The sequence below is a fragment of the Pantherophis guttatus genome, chromosome 10 (genome assembly GCF_059756535.1).
Source record: "Pantherophis guttatus breed Tessera chromosome 10, ASM5975653v1, whole genome shotgun sequence".
In the NCBI taxonomy this organism is placed as follows: Eukaryota; Metazoa; Chordata; class Lepidosauria; order Squamata; family Colubridae; genus Pantherophis; species Pantherophis guttatus.
The window spans coordinates 1,497,613-1,522,573 of NC_142072.1; the positions used below are offsets into that span (position 1 = coordinate 1,497,613).

The window sequence follows — 24,961 nt, forward strand, 5'->3', positions numbered from 1 at the left end:
TTAGCAAAGGAAAGTTTGGGCTCGACTGTAGTCGTAAGTCAAGGACTACCTGTACAGAAAAGAAGACAAATGAAAACAATCACAGATCAGGGACTGCATAAGAGAAGGATTAAATCCCCAAATCAGAATCCTGAACCAAGGCTCTCTTTCAAATATGAGAGAAAGAAAGGAAGAAAGGAAGAAAGAAAGAAAGAGAGAGAGGGGGGGGGGAGAGATTGATTACTGGCTGAAACAGTCCTGGATCTTCCAAATCAAACACAGAGGGCCCATGACTCCCGTGGGATGGAAATTTGGCAAAGTTGATGTGCTTCAGTGCTCCCAAACTCCCAGAGTCACTTTTTGACTTGGAAAGTTTCCGATTAGCTTTATACAGGACAAGCCAATGGGGAAAGCCGGCAGGAAGTCGGAAGTTGCTCCCACTGCTTTTTTGCCTACCTGCAGTCATTCTGCTTCTCTGTTTAGGTAAGGAAATATCGCTGAAACAATGAGCCAACAGGTCGCAAGGGGACCGGCTTCTCATAAATAGCTCTTTAATCCTAAAATTTGCCCCCCTTTTGCAAATCTCAAATCACTGAGTGACAGGAGCCAGTTGGCATCGCAAGTAGTTTTGTAGCCCCTCCTCCCCCATATACACACACACACACAACCAACCAACCAAAAAAGAAATAAATGTACGATTACTTTTCATCATAAACATAGTAATTTACATTTTTTTTTCAAGATGAGGAAGTTGGCAGGAAACCTGAGAAGATGGACACACTGCAATAATTGAAAAGTAACAATAGGTGGGGTGTGACTCAATTGCAATGAGGGTCCCCACATACAAGGACAGATGTTTTGTTATTTTGAGCTCAAAAAAGAAAAAGAAAAAGAAAAAGAAAGAAAGAAAGAAATCAGTGGCCTGGATGAAATACCAATCCTTGAGGACATCTCCTGAACCATGTGGCCCCAGGAAACTTCTCACCCTCTCCATTGTCTATTTCCTGTTTAGTCTATTTCCATACAACTTCCTCTTCTAAGGTTCTGGTGATAGAAGGATATTTTGAACAATACTAGCTTGTAACAACAAGTTGTGTGTGTGTATGTGTGTGTGTGAGTGTAACCATTTATTTTCAGACCACAGAAGAGAAAGAACTTTTCTGTACAAAGATAACCAGATACTTTAACAAGAAATCAAACCAAGTAACCGTAGCTTAATAAGAGCTTAAATTCTATTTAAGAATTTAAGATAAATGCAAGTAGTCCTCGACTTACAACCATTCATTTAGTGACTGTTCGAAGTTACAACGGCACTGAAAACAGTGACTTACAACTGTTTTTCACGCTTACGACGGTTGCTGAACCCCCGTGGTCATGTGATCCAAATTCAGATGCTTGGCAATTGACTCGCATTTATGACAGTCACATGATCCCCTTTTGCAACTTTCTGACAAGCAAAGTCAATGGGGAGACTTATCAACTGCAGTGATTCACTTAACGACTGTGGCACAAAAGGTCGTGAAGTGGGGCAAAACTCACTTAGCAACAGTCTCGCTTAGCAACCAAGATGTTGGACTCAACTGTGGTCATAAATCGAGGACTATTTGCAAACTATCCATCAGCCAAATTATAATTCAGTGCAATTTGTTGACTCAGTCGGACTTGAAGTGGTTGGAAACTTACATTCAGGCAAAACGATTCAAGGGATATTTACAATTGTAGCTGGCTTTATTGACTGTTTCCGTATGACTATCATTAATTGTTGTACCTTATGATCCTTGAGGAATGTTATCTTTTCTTTTATGTACACCGAGAGCGTATGCACCAAGACAAATTCCTTGTGTGTCCAATCACATTTGGCCAATAAAGAATTCTATTCTATTCTATTCTATTCTATTCTATTCTATTCTATTCTATTCTATTCTATTCTATTCTATTCTATTCTATTCTATTCTTTACCGAACAAAATCATACACTGAAGTCCTTTGATAAATGTGTACGAAGACTGAGTGTGTCTTTTTTCCTTGTCTGCTCTCCCTAGCAGATTATATTTCAAGATTAAACAAGGTTCACCTCTTAGGAAGATACTGGTACTTCTGCTATCCTACACTGCTTACCCTGCAGAGATTTATTGAGGAATAAATCCAAAAGGTAACAGAAGCAGCCATATATATTGCATCGTGACCGTAAGCGACAATAAAAGGAGCCAGCTTTTAAAAAGCCCTGGTGATTTACAATCAGCACTTCAGCTATACAAACTGAAAGAGCAAAGTATTATTAGGTCTCAATCAGTTGAAAAGCTTGCACAGGGAAAGGGATGCTGGATGTAAATCACGATGCTCAAATTTTTATGCTACTTGTGGATATTATTTCAAGAAATAATATCCACAAGGATTTTGGATAACCCTAGCTTCCCTGATCAGAGTGCTCTGGGACAACCTAAAAGCTAGAACATCTCAGAGAGAGAGTCAAACATGCTCCAGGGTAGTTTTTCCACCGCTTCATTCATAAACCTGAAGAGCGGCACAAAAACAGACACTCAAGGCCTGAAAGAGAATAACGGAAACACATTTAAAGGAACATACTCTGAAAAACTGCAAGATGCGTGTCAGCCCGTAGATTTCTGCTTTGAGGCATAGTTAGTAAATAACCATTAAGAGAGACAGCTTGGTCTAGTGGTTAAGGCACCAGGCTAGAAACTGGGGGACTGGGAGTTCTAGGCCCCACCTTAGGCACGAAAGCTGGGTGACCATAGGCCAATCCCTCTCTGTCAGCCCAACCCACCTCACAGGGTGATTGTTGTAGTGGTGAAAAGAGGAGGAAGGAGGAATATTAGATATAATCACCACTTTGAGCTGTTTATAAAATTCCCCAGCCAGCATAAGTTGATGTTCGCACGTCTTAAAAGTTGCCAAGGTTGAGAAATATCGGGTTAAAGAATTCAGATTTCTGCAGGAACAGCCTTTGTTTCAAAGTTTGCCAGATGTCTAGCGGTTCAACCCACAGCCAGGCACGTGGGTGTCACGAGGGAACCATTAAACCGGCTTAATATTTGCAGCAGACACACTCAGTGAAGAGAATATAACACAAGGCTGATGGTTATCTTCATTCATTCATTCAGTCTAGTCAACTCTTCTCTTGAAAAACACTTCAAAAAATCATCTGTACTCCACCCACCCATCCAATTGCTGCGATTGAAAGATGCTGCCTAAGAATGACAGAGGAAGGTGTATATATAGCATTGCTTAGGTGAGATGGGCAGGGTAGAAATATGAGAAATAAATTATTTTAAAAATGGTCTCCTAAGGAGAGGGCTGCTGCAGCAGAGTTGCTTGTCCTCTGCCAGCTCACTTGAACTCTGGTCCATCTCTGGTCCGGAGGAACTAAGAAAGGAAAGACGAATGGAAACCTGCTCCAGAATTGAGACGAGATTTTCCTTAGCCCTTCCGTGGCCAAAGGCTGACCAACGGCATTGCTCTAATGAAAAAAGGAGTCACAGTATTTTAGCTGGAAATGAGTCTTAATTCTGCACATTCCAATTAGAAAAACTAGGGTCAGTTATGGCTAGAAATAAAAGGTGACCAGAAACAAGCTACCGGTAGCTCTATTACAGTATGTGGGAATTCTTTTAAATCAATTTACTTTCAGATGTGAACCAATCTGAATAGCAAAATCTTTGGGATTTTCAATAATTCCCTTAAGTACCAGTAGGGGTTTTATTTTGCTTGTGGGGTTCCCATAAATATCTAGTTAGCCATCCTTAGCTGGATACAAGCTTGTCATCTAGAAACACACTTCAATTTTTTGCTAGATTGGTCTTGTCTAATCACTGCCGTGTGGTTTTTAACACGGTTGGCAATTTAACAGACTGGCCACGTTCAACTGTCTTTGCCTCAGCAATGATCCAGACCAAATAATATTTGGGGATAATGAAATGTGTAAACTTTCTTAATTCTTTTCTACAGATGGAATTGACCCTGTCTTCTTCTTCTTCTTCTTTTTTTTTTTTTGAGTCCAACACTTGTTAGGATTCTCCTGGTATATTTAAATGGGGAAAGTATAGTGGATTCAGTCATTGTTTTCATACAGAAGTGACCTCCACCATATGCTGAGTCAGCTCTTGAACTTAACAGCGCAGGAATGCAGATTAAAAAGCAAAGTTGATTTATCATGGAAAAAATCAATGTGACAGAAGCAACTAGAAATCCAGGATGACACAGTCAGTTGAGAACAGGCCTAATGAAGCAGCAAAGGCAGTGCAGATTTAAATGCCTAAGCCATATTAATTTTGCAATATGGCCGATAGCCATTATCTTCGCAAGCTGCCTGTATGCACATAGAAGAAAAAGACTCTTTTTACCTATGAATCAATTGCAAACCCCACTTTTATAAGGCATTTCTATCTATCAGGGAAATAAGCCCAAACTATAATTGAGCTACAAAGAGGCTTTCCCATCCCTGAAAGGTATAAAATGGCTGAAGAATAAATGAAGACTAGCCATGCATTTTAGAGAAGACACAACATGGCAATGAATACCCTCCACTCTGAAATCTACTTGCATACAGTTGGTCCTCGACTTACGACCGGCTGCTTAGCGGTGGTCCGAGTTTCCGACAGACCTACCTTGGGGCTTAAAGTTCTGATGATCATGCCCCTTCTGTGATCACATGGCCGAACTTCAGGCCCTGGCAAAAGGATTGCATTTACGGCCATCTGCAGTCACACAACCGCATAGTACGATGGTTTTGCCGAAAACCAGCAATTTCTCCCAGTGTTTGGCAAAAACACACCCATACTGAATCATGGCTTTGCTTGACAATCACAGTGGCTGCTTTACAACTGTGGCAGCCGTTTAACAACCGACATGTTCATTGGCTTAGTGACCGTTCACAGTTACAACGGCACTGAAAAAAGCGACATGGCTGGCTTTCATGCACAGCATCCCCATGGGTCACCTGATCAAAATTTGGAAACCTGGCAACTGGCATGTATTTAGGACCGTTGCGCTATCTATGGCCATGCAGACACCATTTATGACCTTCCCAGTGAGCTTCTGACAAGTGAAGTCAATGGGGGAAGCCGGATTCGCTTAACGACCTCACGATTCACTTAACTGCAGTGGTTTGCTTAACAAGTGTGGTGGAAAAAGTCATAAAATAGGGCAAAACTTAGAGCCTTGGTAGTACAGTGGTCTAAGGCACCCTGTTATTAAGCTGGTTATTAAGACCAGCTGCCTGCAATTACTGCAGGTTCGAATCTCGCCAAGGCTCAAGGTTGACTCAGCCTTCCATCCTTTCTAAGGTGGGTAAATTGAGGACCCAGTTTGTGGGGGCAATAAGCTGACTTTGTATAAATATGCAAAAGGATGAAGGCTATTGCTTAGCACATTGTAAGCCGCCCTGAGTCTCCGGAGAAGGGCGGCATATAAATGAAATTTAAAAAAAAAACAAAAACTTATTTAACAACCACCTGGCTTAGCCACAGAAATTTTGGGCTCAATTGTGGTCTTAAGTCGAGGACTGCCCACATCCGTATTTCTGGAAGAGCAATAGGTAGAAAAACCTTTCCGGTTATTTAAGCTTTCCCTTGCGCCAACTTTGAAATCCTACCCACTGAGCTTCATTGCCTGTCTGGGCTCCCTCTGCTGACTAAGAGGCAGCTCAGCAACGATTCCATCTCCCCACCCTGAATTTTCTAGCGAGCAGTTTTTTGTTCATGTCTGGATGGCAAGTTCGAATTTCTGCAAACTGCTGGAAGAGCTCTCTCGGCCATTTCCTCTCTCTTGACGCCTAATTTTACTCTCTTCTTTACACTAACAGTCCAAACAGATGGCCTGGTACAAAAAGGAGCCTCGAGGGTTTCCCCCCCCCCCCCGTCCCATAAAGGAATGGAAGAGTTAATAATATTCATACCCTTTCTAATCAAGGGCTGTTTTCCAATTAGGAGATGTAAGATGCCATTGTAGACTGGGAGGGAAAAGGGTTAGCTTTTTTTCTGCTTTCAGCTTGCAATGCATACAGCCATCCTACAATTTTAAAATAATAATTTTAAAATAAAATATAGTAGTTGTTGTTTTTTAAGTAGCAAGCTCTGAGTCATTATCAAAGCTTTTTCAAACAGAGGGCATTATAAAAAAAAACCTATCTGGCTTGCTTTTGTATTTTTTCCCCTCCCTCTTCCAGTAACAGAGCTCTCCTGCCAATGCGGAGAAGTCCACCCTGCTGGCAGCAGGACAACTGCAGCAAGAATGAAATCACCCCCGTTTTGTAAAGCAGCCACAGCCTTGTTTAAAGAGAAAGGAAACCTTTCTGATGTCATTTCAAACTCCTCTACAAAACTATAGATTAAGGGGGGATGGAAATCACATGAGAAATGAAAACATATAGACATGATCCGCCACTTCCTACTGACGTTACAATCTCTCCTTTTAAGGCGTATTTTTGATGTCTTATTACAAACCAGAACAGTAATGAGGTTCCCAGAAAATAATTTGAAACACAAAGTCCATATTGTGCACTTGACAACTAGCTCTTCAAAATTCATTATTTTCAAAAGGGCCAGCTGCTTATTTGAAAATTGCTTTCTGAAGCTGGATTTAAAAGGCAGATATGAAATCTTACATGAAAAAAACAAACGTTGTATTAATATCTGATTAGAATGCTTTTCTTATCGTTATTGAACAGACCCCTAAACTGTAACTCTGATCAGATTATTGGAGCGTTGTTGGTGGCTACCTTCCCAGAATGCAAAGGGACAGAGTCTCCTGAGAATTTGCATACCAGAATAGCGTCCCATATTTCTGTGCAACTCAAGGCTGTGTAAATAGTACTCGTTCCTTATGTGTTCCCACCCAACAACCCTGAGTTGGGCTGAGAGGAAGAGTGACTGATCCAAGGTCACCCAGTGTCTTCTGAGTTCTAATCCAGCACCTTAATTTCTGAAACCAAAACGGTTATCTTTAAATCAACACTGGAAGTATTTCTTGCATCCTTTACATTTGTTCCCAATGTTTCTCAAATATAGACGCTTCTGAACAGCAAATAAATGGTCCAAGTCTTACATGCAGCCCTCTATTCAGGTACCCCTCTCCTAATTATTTTTCAATTGGACTACCAAACAATTGGATGACCCTCTAATGCAGGGGTGGGGAATGATGGCCCTTTTATGATTTGTGGACTTCGACTCCCAGAATTCCTGAGCCAGCCTGACTCAGGAATTCTGGGAGTCGAAGTCCACAAGCCATAAAAGGGCCCTGTTCCCCACCTCTGCTCTAATGGCTGTCAAACCAGACCATTTGGCGTTAAAGACACTCCCAGACGTACACACACGTTACCTTGGTGGTCCTTCTCAAGCTACGCAAAATGTTTCTTTTCCTGGGGTCTTCATCAGTAGTCTCGTAGGGAATGACAGCATTATCTCCTTTATAGCCTTGGGACATCTGATCTTCCTCTTTCTTCCTGATGGGCCCCAGCTCATCATCACTCCCTATACTGAAACTGGTCCTGAAACTGGCAAAGCGCCCAAGTCTCGTGCATCGGGTGCGATACAGCACTGGCTTGCTGGTCAGCGACACCTTGCGCCCCCGCTCCAAGGAGCCGGTGTCCATTTCGCTGTCCGACCCATTGCCGCTCCCGTTGGACTGGGTTTTGTTGATGTTCCGAATGGTGATAATTTTGCCTTGGGTGCTGTCGTGAGGCACAGAGTAGATATTCTCCTCCTCGTTCCTGGGTTTGACCACGGCGTCCATTGGCTCGGCGTAATCTGAAGGGTCGAAGCCGTCAGTAGGTGGCCAGCTACTAGAGGAGACGGGCTTCCGTTGTCCCTCTCGGTGTCCTTGCTCCAGGTAAGAGAGATCCCCCTTGGTAATATCAAAATGGACAGCGGGCTTTGGTTTCACCGGCGGAGGTACTTTGTTGTTCAGTTTGCTTTCGAAAGTGCTCATCACAGAGAAGACCGAAAGCCCATCGTTGCCCTCCAGCTCCATGGAGAGCTTGGACAGGTCTTTGGACAAGGTGGGCATGGAGCTGTCGTCTCTGAAAGGGCTGTAGCTGGGAGGCTCGGCGTCCTCTTCAGAATCCTGCAGGTTGGAATTGCAGAGAGGGGAGCCAGCCCGGGGAGAGTTGAAGACTTCCTCCGTGGTGCTGCAGGCTTCCGCGGCGTTGTCGTACATGTGGGTCGCCTCGATGATGTTCTTCCTCTCCACCACATCTTTGAAGAACAAGTGGAAGACCTCCAGCTTGTGCTGAGGCTGGCTGCAGGGGATGCTTGTGAATTTCCCTTCGATGTCCTGGGCGATTTCCTCCCCCTCCGTCAGCTGTTCTCGACTCAGGTCGTTGTCCAGGACGTCGATGGAGCCCTCCGTGAGTGCCACGATCTGAACGGGGATGATGTCCTGCACTTCGCAAAGAAAGGCACGTAACATAGCCAGAGATGCCTTGCGCTTGGCGGAGTAAAACAAAATGTAACCGTGGACCAGCCAGCTTTTGCGAATGCTGAAGGCGGAGTGGAAAGAGAGCAAGGACAGTTCGATGCGCCTCTTGTGGGGTCCAATGGGGTATTCAAGTAACACGGAATTGCTACTTCCAGAAGGGGAGGGCCGGCAGGTTTGGGACTGAAGAACGGGGAGGAGGATATCATCGGCGTTAAAAGGGTCTCCGCACAACAAGCACATGACAATCCGAAGGTCGATGTCAGCCAGATCTTTAAGGCTTGCGGTTGAGCTCATCAGGTTTAAGTTGCGCTTTGAATCCAGCAAGCCTTTCAGCACTTGGCTGATCTGCTTCTCATTAATGTTGCGCCCGTATCCTATGCCGGTGGAAGCCGGGTCGAGGAAGATGCACTGCAATTTACTCGCAATCTGCTGGCCTTGCTGTATTAAACTGTGTAGTGTTTCTCCACTGGTGTCCCCTCTCTTGTTCACCAGAATTAGGGTGAGAGGAAGGTGAGCGAGGTGGTTGTCCCTTCGGCTGAGGGTGGACTCTCTACTCTTCTCGATGCTCTCCACCACGTAAGACAAGGATTCCTTAGAGTTATAAAGGCAGAGGCAGCCGTGGGGCTGAAATGTGGGTGTCTGGAAAGAATTAACCGGGAGCCGGACGTTCCCCTCGATGGGTCTCAAAGAGAGCTCGTACATTTTCCCGTCTATCACGTACTTGTCATCGTTCGTACAAAGAGCTCGGATCTCGTTGGCTAGCTCACGGGCGAGTCCATCTTTCCCAAGAATGACTAAGTTGATGCGGTCGATGTTGGAATCGGAAAGCAAGTTTTTTTGATTGCGATCCGAGGGCCTGATAAACCTGGAACTTATTAAGTGCTCTATTTTAGCATCTACACAAGCCGGGCAGCTGGGACAAGTGTCCTTGGTGGGATGGTAGACGAAGTGAATGTGTTTCAAGATCAGGGCGTCTCGTTCGGCCTGCAGCTTTTGCAACGCTTTAAATCTCTGCTCTTCCCCCAAGACGTCCTGGATGACCCCCATTTTTTCTTTGCTGGGTTTGGCATCGAGCTCCAACTCGTAAAAGAGTTCCGAATACTCCAGGAGCAGTTCCTGGAAGTCCTCCTTGGCCTTCTCGATAATTTGTTTCTGATGCCGACCGTAAATATCCATGTACACAGATTCTTCTAGCCACATGTAAAAATCCTCATTCATGATGAAACTGCGAGCTTCTTCCCAAGGTTTTCCCGGGGTAATGAAAGGGGACGTCTCCAAATTCTCCTTGAAAGCCCTTCTCATTTCTGCCCTCTTCCTCTCATTCCTCAGCTTTTCCAGGTGGGTCTCGTAGAGCTGCTGGGCAGGCAAGGTGTCCATCACATCGAACGGGATGCGGTCATTCTCCATGTTGTCGATGTGGCTGGTGGTGTCCCAGGGCGTCTCCTCAAGCACGACGAACCACTTTAAGAAGTCCGGCTTGGTCTCCAGCAGCTTCTCCACTTTGATGCAACTCAAGTGGTTGATTTCATCCAGGTTTGGAATCAGGGCATCGAAGGCAAGAGGCAACATGGCCAGGTACATCTTTTTCCTGCGTTCTATATGCTCTTGTTTAAGGCGAAAGATGTGTTGTAAGAAAAGCTTCTTTGCTTTCTGAGTCCCTTCCAAGTAGACATAATCCTGATATTCCGGAGAGGATTGCATCTTTCGCGAGACATTGGACCAAGTTTCGTTGTGGTTTTTAACAATACGGCTCACCAGCCACTCATACTTATCCTTTGCGGCAGCAATCTGTTGGCTCTGTTGTTTCAAAGCCTCGAAGTATGGGATAATTTTAGTCTTTCCCCTGCTTTTGTCGATCAGCTGCACCAAAGTGCTGAAGGCCAAGTCGACGTTCACGTTGGATCTGGCTGAGGTCTCCACCACCTGAAGGTTTTTCTTGCTGAAGACAAAAGTGTGTGCGTCTCGAATGTACCGCTCCACGCCTTCGTCGCACTTGGTCAGGACCACTACGGTGGGCTTCTTCGTCTTGGTGAGTTGGTTGTAGAGGTTGGAGACAAACTTGAGCTGCTCGTCGAAGTTCCTGTTCATGCCCCGGCTGACGTCGATGCAGAGCAGAAAGCCGTCCACCAGCAGCTTCCCGTCGGGCATCTGCTTCTGCTCAAAGTCCTGCTCCAGGCCGAGCTGATCGGTGCAAAAGTACATGAGCTTTTCGGCGGAGGCCAGTTTGGTCGCCGCGGCCCTCTTGATGTAGGGCTGCAGGGCAGTGCTGCGGTGCGGCTGGAAAGTCTGGTCGTCGATGAACTCGGTCTGTTCCACAATGTGCATTTTACATTCCACACAGTCCTCCAGAGAGCGCACCACTTCTCCCCAGTACAGGAAGTGGTCATTGTTAACCACCCGCCCTCCAAAGTCACTGGTGCTGAGAACGGAGGTGTGGTCCAAGTGGAAGTCGTCTGCTCTCGGCCGCACAAACCGATTGCAGAGGCAGGACTTCCCGATGCCGCACTGGCCTTTCTCCTTCTCGGTCCCGGACAAGCCCACCACACTGATGTTGTAGGTGGGAATGCGGACATCTTGCTTCCTTGCCATCATCATCGTCCAAACATCCTGTTTTGCGCGGGGCTGCTTCCTAGGCTATCGGGGTTCTCCCGGGCAATCCCAAAACGGCAAGGGGCACTACTGGCAGTTCGGATTAAGGACGGTTAGCACAGCAAAGACAACTGTCCCCACTCTTGGCACGCCACCACAGCTCAGTTGCCACCGATACTCACAACTGGATGATCAGCATTTTTCCCTGAAAGAAAAGAAAAACAAGAAATGGTTCAGGATGGTTGAAATTTAATTTAATGTGCAGCAGATGTAAGTGTGAGGACAGGTCATAAATTTTTTCAGTGCCATTTTAACTTTGAAAGGTCACTAAACAAATGATTGTAAGTCGATCTGTATCTGAAGAATCCCCCAACTCAGCCCCTTCCACGAGGACAGGCTTATAAATGCTCTTATCTTCTGAGTGAACTTAACACATCTGGAGGGCACCATGTTGGGGAACACGGATATCATGTTTCTTCTTCCCTTAATTACTGAATGGTTGATGTTTTTGTTTTTAAGATTCAGGAATGGCACTTTGTCCTCCTTGTGTAAAGGGAACAAAGTGGATTATTCTATTGTGCTATGTTAACCAGAGCGTAGGTAGTAATACAGAGGTTAATTAAAAAGCAGTAAGCAATTTGTCTCAGCTCGAGCTATTCTGAAACATATTAGGCGTGTTAATCTGCGGGGGTGTACTCTAAAATAGATTTAATCTGTTACTTATGCTTTAAAAGTGGGGATTGGCACCTGGATAACAAGGGTGGCCTCTGGTCTAGAGTTATGACCGATGGATGGCAGATCTTGAATCCGCTGTTTTGCTCCGATTGTTAAATAATGCTGCTTAACTAGTTCTTCATTCGGAATGGATTACGAAAGACAAAGAGTGGCTGTAAGTTTTTAATGCTATTGTATGTTTGAGTTAGAAAAAGAAACCTGGAACATTTGATCCCAAGTACATTCAGTTTAAAAATCAGCTGAGTCACCAGATAAAACATTCCGAACTCTTTAAAAAACTAGGAAGGAGGAACCAGCACAGAGTAGAAATTCAACCCAGCTCTGAATCTGACCAAGAGCTTATCCCAAGTACAATTACACCTCAAAGGTATGGCTGTTATTTAGAGCAGCTCCATTCCCCACGGAGGAATCTAGAAGTCTGGGTGTTTCACATATCCAAAAGAAATATAGAAATACACACACACACACACACACACACACTTTTAAATACTAAAAAGGTATCATGTTATGATTTTGCTATCTCTGTACAACCAGCTTCCCATTTACAGAATTTTTAAAAGCTATAAAACTGCTGTGATTAGAAAGTGCTAGACATTTCTACATTACAAATGATACCCCCCACTCCTTAAGGAAAAAGGCAGAATGGGGTTAGAAAAGATGTGGGGGGCATTCTATTAAAAGAAATAAAAATAACAGGGATATCATTTAACTAAAGGGGGACAAATAAGTTCTCCAATTTGGAAAACTACCAGTGAGCAATTCCCTGTTAAAACATTTACAGGAGATTAATGAAATGTTGCAGCATTCTTAGGCCTCAAACTTAGCAAATGTATTTTCTAAGCAAGAAAGTAGCATGATTATAGTATGTCAGGTAGTTTCCTACCAAGAAAAAATTTAAAACAGGTGGGTGGGTGAGCGGGCATTGCAATACACGCATTCCAGCATCTAATACCCATGAAACCAACTAAAATCTGCTTTATCCCATCCTCATTCCTTTGACTCTGCAATCACGGAATTTTCCTGACCGCCATCTACGTTCTGCCATCCTTGCTGCTCTCCTCAATCTTGCAGGGGTTTGCATAATGCCAAGTTTCTATTACTATTCAGCAAATGCAGAGAGCCTCTCTGTAAAACACGTTGTTTTACATTCAGATAGCTTTTTGAGGATCCATGCATGAAAAGCAGGATTCAAGTGTACAAAATACATTAAACAGGTAATATCTTAAGCCATTCATGGAGATGATAGTACATTGAGGATTTCTGTCTATCTCCATTGGTATCTCTTGTCCCTCTCTTCTTCTCCCCCTCCCCCAAAGTATGGATTGGCCCCCACCAGCATCAAGAGCTTCATCCCTATAACCAGTACTTTAAGTTCTCAACATAGCAAATAAGCAACCCTGAAGAATCTGATGAGTAAAATACATCCATCCATCCATCCATCCATCCACCACCCCCCCACCCCCCCACACACACACTTAAGAGCAGTGTTTTTCAAACTTGGCAACTTTAAAATGTGTGGACTTCAACTCCCAGCATTCCTCCATCTGCAAGCATGGACTTCAACTCCCAGAATCCCCTAGCCAGTATATCCTTTACAAATCATAATGGATCAGGCTAAGCCAGGGACGGGCAAGCTTTTGATGCGCACGCATCATCAGGTGTGATCGACAAGTTGAGGGCCCAATGGTTCTGTATCATGAACATCAGCACGGCAGGGAACTTCCACTGGGAGGAAGTTTGTGGGACTTTGTTTTATTAATTGTCCTATGCCTAATTTATGGCTCAGATCAGGGGTCTCCAAACTTGGCAACTTTAAGATTTCTGGACGCAGCCATGCTGGCTGAGGAATTCTGGGACTTGAAGTCCACAAGTCTTAAAGTTGCCAAGTTTGGAGAAGCCCTGGCTTACATAACAGTTTATATGCTTTCTACCTCAAACAAAGTAGGGATATGTCCTTAGTTTTCAGACGTCGGGATTGTGGGAGGACTCCAAGGGCTACTGGCTGCCTACCCTTATGTTAAATCCAAAGCAGATCATGGTCTTAGCATCATGTGCGCATCCAGTCACAAATGCATGTATTTTATTATCTCTGTGAAAGTTATTCGTTTGCAGGAAACAAGGGAAAATTCCTCAGCCCAGAAGATTACAGTAGTTAGATAGCTGGACAGTACCACAGAACGGCTGCCAACCTTAGTTAATCCTACGCTGATTTAGAGAAGTAGGACTCTGTATTATTTTATCATGTTTTATCGTTAAGGAACAAGTAACACTTCCCTACCGCATGCAGCTCACAACTAAATTAGCTTTCTTGTCTGCTGGATGCTCTTCTTAACCAAAAGGAAACACATCCCAACTGAGCCCGTTTTGAAACTCACCACAAATTAACTTAATTTAAGGGCGCTTGTTCGGCAAACAGTATCTGTGATATTTGTACTTAACGCTCCCTTTCGGCCTGGCGTGGTTCGAGTGTTTGAGATGACATGCTGTTAAAAATCACTTTTAATAAAGCCAATGGCAAATGAGCCTGAAAGCACCACAAGCGCCAGAGGAGGGAGACGCTGCCAGACAATGGGCAAAGAAGTTCCTCGCAGAGCCGTAAATTTTCTCACTGCACTATGGCGGCTGAAGTGTAGAGAATCTCTGAAATGGGTCATTTGTATCTTTGGAAAGGCTGATTTAAGCTTTTAACCATCTGGATCCGAAATGTTTAATCTCAGGCAACAGATGGGCTATTCTTAGAGGCAGGGCATATAGGAGCTTTCAAACCAGGCCCCCTACCAAGGCCAAAGTCAGCCCATCTCTGAAAATTCACTATCAGAAGTGAAGGGCGGGGAGGAAACACCGAGGGTAGGAACTGTGCTCACTGGTTTTGCTACTCCTCTATCGGATCTTCAGTCGTGAACTAGGGAAAGTACACGGAGTAGGAAAAGAGAGATCATTATTAAGCCTTCTGAAGTATTTTGAGTTCCAAACAGGGGTTCTTACTGAACATATAACTACAGGTAAGTCCTCAACTTATAACCACTCACTTAATGACCATTCAAAGTTACAACAGCATTGTAAAAAGTGCCTTATGACCGTTTTTCACACTTACAACCACTGCAGCATCCCCACGGTCACACAATCAAAATTCAGACTCTTGGCAACTGACTCATATTTATGACGGTTGCAGTGTACCCGGGTCACGTGATCCCCTTTTGGGACCTCCTGACAAAGTCAATGGAGAAGCCAGATTCACTTAACAACGATGTTATTAATTGCAGTGATTCACTTAACAACCATGGCAAGAAAGGTCATCAAATGGGGCAAAATTCCTTTAACTGTCTCGTTTAGCAAGGGAAATGTGGGGCTTAGATGTGGCTGTAAGACGAGCACTATCTGGATTCCAAAGCTACTCTAGCCATTCTGGAATTGTTCTAAAACGTAATGCAGCCGTTTATAAATTTAATAAACAAAACATTTATACATATTAATCTTCTATAGCACGTAGTCTGAAGGAGGCAGCATGTGGCAGGTTACAACACAAACAGCTATACAACTGACACTTGTCCAGCAAAGTACAGCATAAAACAACAGAGAGAGACGGCCTGTCGGCTCCAATCTACACACCAAACAAGTCAATCCTATCTAGACAACGTGGCCATTCAAAAGCCTCGCAGAAAAGTGCTGGCTTAACAGCCTTGCAGAGGGATGTCAGGGTCAGGTACCAGAGGAAGGTTATTTCAGAGAAGCATCTTCTGGGGCAAGGGTCTCCAACTTTAAGCCTGCCGGACTTCAACTCCCAGCAGGTGGGCCCACCTGTGTTCTTAGAGAAGTAGAAAGTGCCCCAAAATCCTTGCGAAGGACGGGAGCTATTAGCCTACGGTAGTTAAGCTCCCGTTATCCCTGTGGTATCACCACACTTTGAAGCATCAAGCCGCTCGGATGGTGGAGGAACTGGAGACTCGCCAAGCAGGCTGGACGCCTTCCCAGCTGGGTCATTAAAGCTAACTAAGTGGAGATGGGAGTTGAGGAGAAATTCAAGCCCTTGAGATAAAGGGAGCCTCCCCGGTGGTGAGCCTGGGTACCTCCGAGAGCCAAGGGTACCAGGAAGGGTGGGCCCCTTCTGCATTCATCCTTGGAGGTGGGCCTTGTCAACCGAAGGCCCTCTTCCCTGGAATAGTGATGATCCCACAGACAGGGAGTCCTTGACTTACGACCCAACTGAGCCCAAAAACTCTGTTTTAAGCGAGATATTTGTTAAGCAAGTTTTGCCCCTTTTACGACTTTTCTTGCCACGGTTGTTAAGTGAATCACTGCAGAGATTAAGTTAACAACATTGTTGTTAAGTGAATCCGGCTTCCCCCTTGACTTCGCTTGTCGGAAGGTCGCAAAAGGGGATCACGTGACCATGGAGATATTGCAACCGTCATAAACATGAGCCAGTTGCCAAGCATCTGAATTTTGACTACGTGACCATGGGGAAGCTGCGACGGTCGTTAAGAGTGAAGAACAGTCATAAGTCACTTTTTTCAGTGCTGTTGTAACTTTGAATGGTCACTAAATGAAGTGTTGTAAATCGAGGACTATCTGTACTGGTTATTTCAACAGGTCTTTGAGATGGAAAGAAACTTATTTACATCCTTCGATGCAGTTAGTCCTCCACTTGCGACTATTCGTTTAGTGACTGCTCAAACTTATGACGGTGTTCAAAAAAGTGACTTGCAGCCAGTCCTCATGCTTACAACCATTGCAAGATCCCCACAATGGCACAGTTGCAATCTGGGCACTAGGCAAGGGGCTGGCATTTGCGATGGCTCCAGGGTGACTTGATTGCAATTTGTGAACTTCCCAGCCGGCCTTCCAACAAGCAAAATGGGGAAGACAGCAGGGAAGGTTGCAAATCACAATCCTGTGATATCTTGCTTAACGACCGCAGCAAAAAGGGCCGTAAAATCAGGCGCAGTCACACAATGCCTCTCTTAATGACCGCACCATCAATGACAAATTTTCTGGTTCCAATTATAAGTCGAGGATTACCTGTAGAAGTGTATGCATCGGTGCTGTATTACTTGTTGGCTTTATATACAATTTCATAATTTTATTATTGGGTTCTTTTTCCATTGTTTTACCCAGTTTATCTATAGGAGGATTGTAAACCGTTCAAAACTGGTTTAAGATGGAATGGCATATATGACAGACAGACTAAATACAGCTCTGTCTTCTGCACTTCTAGGGGCATTTTTAGTAGAGAAAGATGTTTTCAGGAGACTGATGCTATTGAAAATATTATTTAGGACATCTGTAATTATAACCAAGAAGTAACAAGTAGAGCTTAGCTTCCCAAATGACAGCTGCTGAATTTAGCAACAGCTGAATTTAAAGAGAGGGGTAGATCCACTGGGGAATGTTACCTGCAGAAATCCCACTGAAATTAATAAATGCTGACTCAGGACCTCGTTCTTGCTTCCCTCCCATTTCAGAGGGACCCGCAATCAAGACGTTCCCAGGAGATGCACAACCCAATCTGTTAACAGGCTTCTTCTGTAATTCTTCTCAGCAAAATCATTACAGAGCTTAGGACAAAGGAACCCACCAAAATAAAACTACTTGGAAAGGATCCTCTGAAATAGCACCCACCATTGTTTAATACACTGGCATTATTTCTATTTCCACACTCTTTGAAAGAGATACTATAGATAGTCCTTGACTTATATCCATTCGTTGAGTGGTCATTCGAAGTTACGTCACTGAGAAAAGTGATTTATGACTGTTTTTCACACTTACGAACATTGCAGCATCCCCATGGTCATGTGATCAAACTTCAGCTGCTTGGCAACTGACTCAACCTATGACCATAATGACTTACAAGGTCTACGCCTAAGGACCTGGTCCATTACCGCATAATACTATTCTAAGGCGCCTGTAACCTGCAAAACTCAGTTAAGATCAGACTGTCAGTTTCCCGGGGCATAAGATGAACAATGCATTTAATAACCCAACATCTTTTAATTCAACTACGCTGGTTCTTTTTCCAGAAGCTGAACACCTCGAATTACCAGCTCTTACAATTTTAAGAGAAGAAGCAGACAGTCCACAAAAGAGATCTGAATCTACTTCTGCTAACAATGATACTTAAAAGAAATCTTAACACACAAAGAACGCACTGAATTGCAAATGCTGAGTCCTGCCATAACATACCTTCACGCCCTACTTGAGAGCTATTCACAGGCAACCAGCTGTTCATTCTTGAAAAAAAAGAATATATACCAAATATGCAGACGAGCAGACCTATTGCTAAACCGCCACACTCTGCAACATACGTGTCAGGTGAACAATGGTCCCTGTTCTTTCTCCTAATGTATTTGCCTGGTGATGTGGCAAATGCTCTTTTTTATGAAATATGACCAACTCTCTGTATATTCTTCTCCTAACATGGCTTTTATCAGTCCACCGGTATCTTCAATTTTATTTTAAAAGATAATCAATACATTTCAAGTATTCAAGTTACATTCCACTAAGTAACTGTAATAATTACACCCAGAAGTAATCTTTGACGAGAAGCCTCTGCTTGCATCAGTCTCATCAGTTTAGAAAGACAATTAACACCAATGCATTTTCAGTGCTCCGAGCTGGTGTAAAAAAAAAAAAATTGTCGAGAAATAAAAGCATCAACGTCTGGACACGCTGTTCAGCACCTACAACCCAATTATTTTAGCAAGGGGTCTCTAACCTTGGCAACTTTTAAGACCTGTGGACTTCAACTCCCAGAATTCCCCAGCCAGCCTTGGCTGAGGAATTCTGGGAATTGAAGTCCACAAGCCAAGTTTCTTTCACTGTGCCTTGATTCTCAACCTTCATCACTTTCATCACCAAACTGCCAAAATTCCTTTTATACCTTTAAGAGAAAGCAAGAGGGATAAAAATTGATGCATTGATTTGGGTTTTTTTTAAATCAAGTCTATTTTTTAAAAAGTAGTTGATTATTTCAGAGTTCCCCTTAAAATAATTTGGATAAATTTTTGTAGAGATGCAACAGAAACATATTAAAATTTAAAGCTACAGTACTGAAACAGTATGCAATCCTTCAAATTTAATTGCAAAAACTGTGGATTGGAATATATGGTGGTTCAAATGTTAACACTTTTTTTGGCAACTCTTTAAAGCAGCTGCGTCTTTTCCCAGGGTTGCAAGGCAGCTGCAGAAAGAAGCTTTTGAACTGATTTCTAACATTACATTTTGTATTCTATGCAGAGTGGAAATCCATTGTTAATAATTAAGGAACCAGCAGTCGAGAAATATGCCACAGACTTAGCATTTGGTAGAAAAACACTGAAAAGCCTTGGAAAAGATATTGAGATGCTGTGATGTGCCTATACTTACAAAGATCGGAATCATTTCAGACAATGTTTTCCCCTGCGACAGGCAATGGAAATTAAAGTTCAAATCGGAAGAACCAGGATTGAAAAAGTACTGAGGCTTTGAACTTTGGTGTTAAAGTCTCTGGAGAATAACAAGGACAGCGAAGAAAACAAATGGATCAATCAATCCAGACTTCTCACTTGAGGCACAAATGACCAGGTTCAGATTATATTTTGGACATCTAACACAGAAGACCTAGCTCCCTTGAAAATTTATAATGCTGGCAAAGATGTCAAAAAAAGACAAAAAAAGAAGAAGAAAAGAAATGGATGACCAGCAGCAGGAGGGATGGGATTCAATTACAGTGATGATTGATACACGGATGAAAGACCTAAAACAGCGTTTCTCAACCTTGGCAACTTGAAGATGTGTGGACTTCCAGAAGAATTCTGGGAATTGAAGCCCACACCTCTTCAAGTGCCACAGTTGAGAAATACTGACCTAAAGATTAGGTTAGAGATAGTTCCCTATGGAAAAATATCTGGTCGTTGAGAGTTACGGTCAACTTGACAGCACACAATCGGTCAATCAATGTACATCTCACTGAAGCCAAAATGCTCGCATTCAACTAAAGCTGAAGAGGCTTCTTGGATGGTAAGTGAAACGTCTTCAAAGAAAAACCAGAAAGCCCAGTTGCCTCTTGAAAAAGCATCTTTGGGATAACCTTGACCTGGATTGAGAATCTCTATAGACATCTAACTAATTCTCTTCAAAAAAATTTAGTCTGTTGAAAAAAATAAGATTGCAGGCTGAACAAGAGAAATAACTATATTAAGAAATAACTGCTTCTTGCTTCTGGGAACCATATAAATTTATGCTGTTCAGAAGGCATGTGGGATAGATGGGGAGAGCTCCTGCATTATGCCTGGGAAATGTAAAGGCTCCAATTATCAGCAATAGAAATGTTTTAACTAATATAGCAACTAATTGGCAAGTGTACAGTATTTGTTCAGAAAATAATTGACTTGGAAAGTGAAAGCTTGATTTAAATCACTTGGTCCTGAAAAAAAATCTCAGCATGGCAGAAGTGTATTTTGAAAATAGAAAAACTGGATTCTTAGAAGTCTGCAATTTTCTCAAGCATATGTCTTATAAATTTCTATTCTTGTCCAGAACAAAAAAAAATCAGCCCAGTGTGGCTATTATTGGATCTTTAAGGAATTTTATTGGATTTTAAGGCTACGAACTGGCCAGAAATTCCAGAGAACTACTACTATATAAAGTTAGTAAGTTTTACAGCAAGGTACAGTATACGTCTGTGAAAGGCACAGCCTTTCAGATTTCTCACTAAATCAGAAATGAGATTTAAAAAAATATAATTTACAAATACCCGTTTCTTCAACAAGGTTCAACATTCACATATCTAGCTAAACTATATTTTCTTTTATTGATAATTTATTGAACGGTTGGTTAAAATATTGGGGCATATCCCTACAAAACACATTGTGGCTAGGTGCAAAGCTACTTAAGAGTCACCTGGAACCACAAGATAAGTGGCAGATAAATTAAATAATAATTAGCATGAACCCACATTGTACATTGCAAAGAAGCTTGTTCACATCATACCAAACCAAAGTGGCCTCACTTCTTTGAAATATTTATTTATTTATTTATTTATTTATTTTATTCCATTTATATCCCGCCCTTCTCCTAGTGGACTCAGGGCGGTGCACAGCCAGAACTAAAACACATACCAATACAAAACTTAAAAATTTTAAAAGAATTATATAACTGTGGCCCAAAATTTAAAACATTCAAACTAAAACCCAATTGACAATTTAAAAGGCTAAAAAAAAAAAAAGGGGGGGGGGGGTGGGGTTCACGCCAGCCCTGCTTGATGGAAAAGAAAGGTTTTTAGGGCACGGCGAAAAACCCGGAGATCCGATATCCTTCGTATCTCCGGGGGCAAATCGTTCCAGAGGGCAGGAGCTGCCACAGAGAAGGCCCTCCCCCTGGGGGTCGCCAGCCGACATTGCCTGGCTGACGGCACCCTGAGGAGTCCCTCTCTGTGGGAGCGTACTGATCGGCAACCCAAAACTTTATCAGGATGCTTTAAATTTAGTGGATTACACTGCAAACCATATGGATGGAAGTCGCAGTGCCAATGTTTTTGGTTTGACTGATGAAGCAATATGCTACAAAATACTTATTCATTACAGCAACACCCCTATTTGTTCCATCTATGTTATGCAACTTGAGATGCAATTTGCTAGCATCGTTCCTTTTTCTTACACTAAATGTGTGTGTTCTCCAAGAACAAGGTAGGTTTTAGTAATTATAGCACCTTTGCAGTACATATAAATTATACAATTTAAACTTCATGTTTATATTTAGCAGCAAATTGCACCAACTTGAAGCAGTAACAAAGAGAGCCGATTGCTTTGAAATGCATAAGACCAAACAAAAACTTTGTAAGTTATCTGTCAGCACACAATGACTGAGTTATTTCAGAAAAAAGAAGGCCAGCTAAAAGACAAGTGGTTGCTTGATAAGCTTATAAGGAAGGAATTCAATTTGGCCAAAAGGAAAGGTAGGGAAATTGCCTAGGATAACTGGAATTTGAGTCATGGCAACTGGACTTTTCTTTTTCGGTTTGAAATTCGCTGCTTATCCCAGCAGATTCTTCGATCACATTAAAATGGCTCAGTTGTGCATTCCATCTCCATCAAAAGTAGGAAATTAATATTGGGATTAGGCTGCATGCGAAAATTTATCTGCTATGATGAGTAGCCAGTTCTATAGTTAAAAATAGTTAGAAACACTCACACCAAAGTGTTAGTTTGTTCCTGAAACACAATTCAAACTATTCATTCAATTGCTATTTGAGGACAAGGTCAAAATGACTCCATAAGAAATGCTGGCACTCTATGCCTTTTTAGACAGGTTTTAAGCTGCATCCTAAAATATTGATAATATTTTTACAAATGCACTTCACTTCCAAGTAAATATATTATTTAAAAAATGAGGCACCAATTACAAAAATACAGTTAGGCACAGATTGACTGAGCTATAATATAAAAATATAAACTCGTTCACGCTGTCCAAACTTGATTGAACAAAATGCAATGGAATTTCATCAGAATACCACAGTTCATTTTACAAGACAAATAATGAAACTGATCAAATCTCCTCAGGTTTCAGTTGAAACCCTAAACTACATTTAACTGAAAATTAGCGGGTTATATGTCTTTTCCTTATATCTTTCTCTCTTCAGCAACCCATTTTTTTTCTTCCAGAAACCAAAAGAAAAAGGAAAAAGAGCAAAATCTGCACCTCTGCAGAATACACAAAGAACCTTAGAAACAAGAATACATAACAACTTTTAAAAATCTTGCCACTAAGGATCTTACAGCCATCAAAACCTGAAACATATAAAAATGTCATTTGTCTTGCATTTTCTCCCTCTCAACTTTCAGCATGGAAAGGGAGTTCCTACAACCACGTGGGAACCAGAAGGAAAATAAGCCATGGGTAAAGCTGCCTACTTAATGCATATAAAATGTTCTTACAAAAGAACACACTAACATTCCCTGCAAGAATGTGAATGGTGGTTAAAAGCCAGGTCTAAGGCTTCAGTCCATCCTGTGTGAAGGAATGGAAAAAAACAAAACTATTTACTGCCACATCCTGAAAATCTGCTGTTGGCAGTATTTTCAGATCTTACCAGAGAGAGAGAGAGAGAGAGAGAGAGAGAGAGAGAGAGAGAGAGAGAGAGAGAGAGAGAGAGAACAAACTTGATTGAATTCTACTTTGCAACTAAATGCTCAGATGCAAATAAATCTAAAATGGCCTTTCAGGATCAAAATTATTTCTTATTTAATCAGTTTACTCCCCAAAAACCTCATCCCTAAGTATCAAGACTGCAAATAGTAAAGCTAAGATTTCTCCAACATCATTTAGAATTAAAAATTCATGACTACCTCAGTGACAGAAATTATGATCACTGGCAGAATTAGTTCTGCAAAAGACTCATTGTTTAGATTGTGGTTGCACATAAAGTCTGATAAAATATATTATTTTGTATAAAAGGTTAGCAAACCCAAAAAGACCAATGGTTTTGGTATCCATATCAGTAATAAGAACTGATATCAAAATATGGTAAAACAAAAACCTCAGAAATTAGATTAGAAGCTTATAAATATTAATGAACATTTGAACGAACTTTAATAAAAATATATATTTCCCATTCTATAAATACTATTTAAGACACCTGATGATTACTAACCACTCAAAAACACATTTATATAAATGAAAATATGGATTCATTTTTAAGTGAGTGGCAGTCTTTGCACTTGCAGAGTAAACAGAATGCTCATTATTCATCATTTGCATATTCTAATTCATTTGCTATGTAAGGATGATGTTTTGATGATTTCTTGACAAAGACAACAAGGGGGAAACAAAGGAAAATTGCTGAAATGCTGTTATAATCTCAGATATACATTCTTGGAAAATTCTGTTCCGGTCTTTTAGGATAATAAGTTCAAAGCCTCCTAAAGTAAAAGTGATTCTAATTTTCCAGAAGAAGGAACCTGGATATTCATGTCATCTCCATTATAAAGGCTACATTCCTCCAATTAAATTATTCAAACAGAACAATCAAAAGATTCTAAAGAAAAAGGCGATTGCTCTCGATCCATCCTTGGGGAAGACGTAATGGCGAGAGCACATGTGACCTGGAAGAATGAGCCTAAGGAGGCAAGCAGAGCCTTCACGCACTTCAACAGTATACTAGAGAGAGATGAAGAGAATTTAGAAGAAAAATCTAAAGAGCATGTTCCTTAATGCTGTACTGCCTTCTTCTTTTTTCCTCTGCTTAGGATGGCTTTTATAATAATAGGCCATTTTGTCTAGCCTTGGAAGCAAGGGGATGTCCTGTCCAGTTTGACTTGGATGGCATCGCAGATTTTCCAGGATTGGAAAGTTGAAAAAAACATCTTGGAGAAGCATAACTGCTTCTGTAGTGTGGCCAAGAGAATTATATGGATACATCCACAAAGTCACCAGAAGTTGAGCATGACTTATATCATGACATTTCCCCAAGTGTTTTGTTGAAGTAACATCAGCCTGATAAATTCTACCGCATCGAACAAAATATCCCATTTGCATTTGCAGCCACTAGTTAAGGAAAGCCTCTTTTCGCTTCCTAAGCATTACTGACTTGCAGAGATGACGACTACAAATAGCCAAAGGTTGCTATTCTGCAGAGAGTTTGGAGATGTTGTTCCCAGGAGAGCCAGATGGAAGCAAAAAATGAGACACGCAGAAAACAGCACCTCAGTTCTCCCACAATTTTACCGCTCACACACACAGGTAGGCCCCAACTAAGGCTTATTTTGAGCATTTTAATAAATCTGTACAGAAAAGTGTGAAAGCAATTTTGGTCTGGCCATTTTAGGCAACAGGAAATGAAGGTGGGGGAGACAACACACTCACAATGGAACGGTATGGACCCTCTCCCCCCAAATGCACCCTCAGTTCTGAAACTGGGGCAATAGATATAATCCCCATGGATTTCCCTGGAATCCCAACATTCATTTCGGTTCTGCAGCAACACATGATCTCAACGTACAGGTAATTCTTCGACTAGCGACCTCAATCGAGCCCAACATTTTCAATGCTAAGCAAGGAATTTGTTAAGTGAGTTGTGCCCCATTTTGCGACCTTTAGCTAGGGTTGTTAAGTGAATCACTGCAGTTTTAAGTGAATTGTGTGGTCGTTAAAGCAAATCTGGCTTCCCCCATTGATTTTGCTTGTCGAACGCCAGCCGGGAAGACTGCGAATGGTGATCACGTGACCCCAGGACGGGGCAACTGTCGTACCTA

General features: G+C 42.3%; 1 protein-coding gene across 1 annotated transcript in view; it reads right to left on the reverse strand.

Annotated features, from left to right (window-relative positions):
* ARHGAP35 (Rho GTPase activating protein 35) overlaps positions 1-24,961 on the reverse strand; it is a 50,146-nt gene that overhangs the window by 23,137 nt on the left and 2,048 nt on the right. The window contains exon 2 of the mRNA XM_034438180.3: positions 7,314-11,205. Coding sequence (XP_034294071.2) covers positions 7,314-11,006 — 3,693 coding nt within the window. The 5' untranslated portion in view covers positions 11,007-11,205. The remainder of the gene's footprint in view (positions 1-7,313; positions 11,206-24,961) is intronic.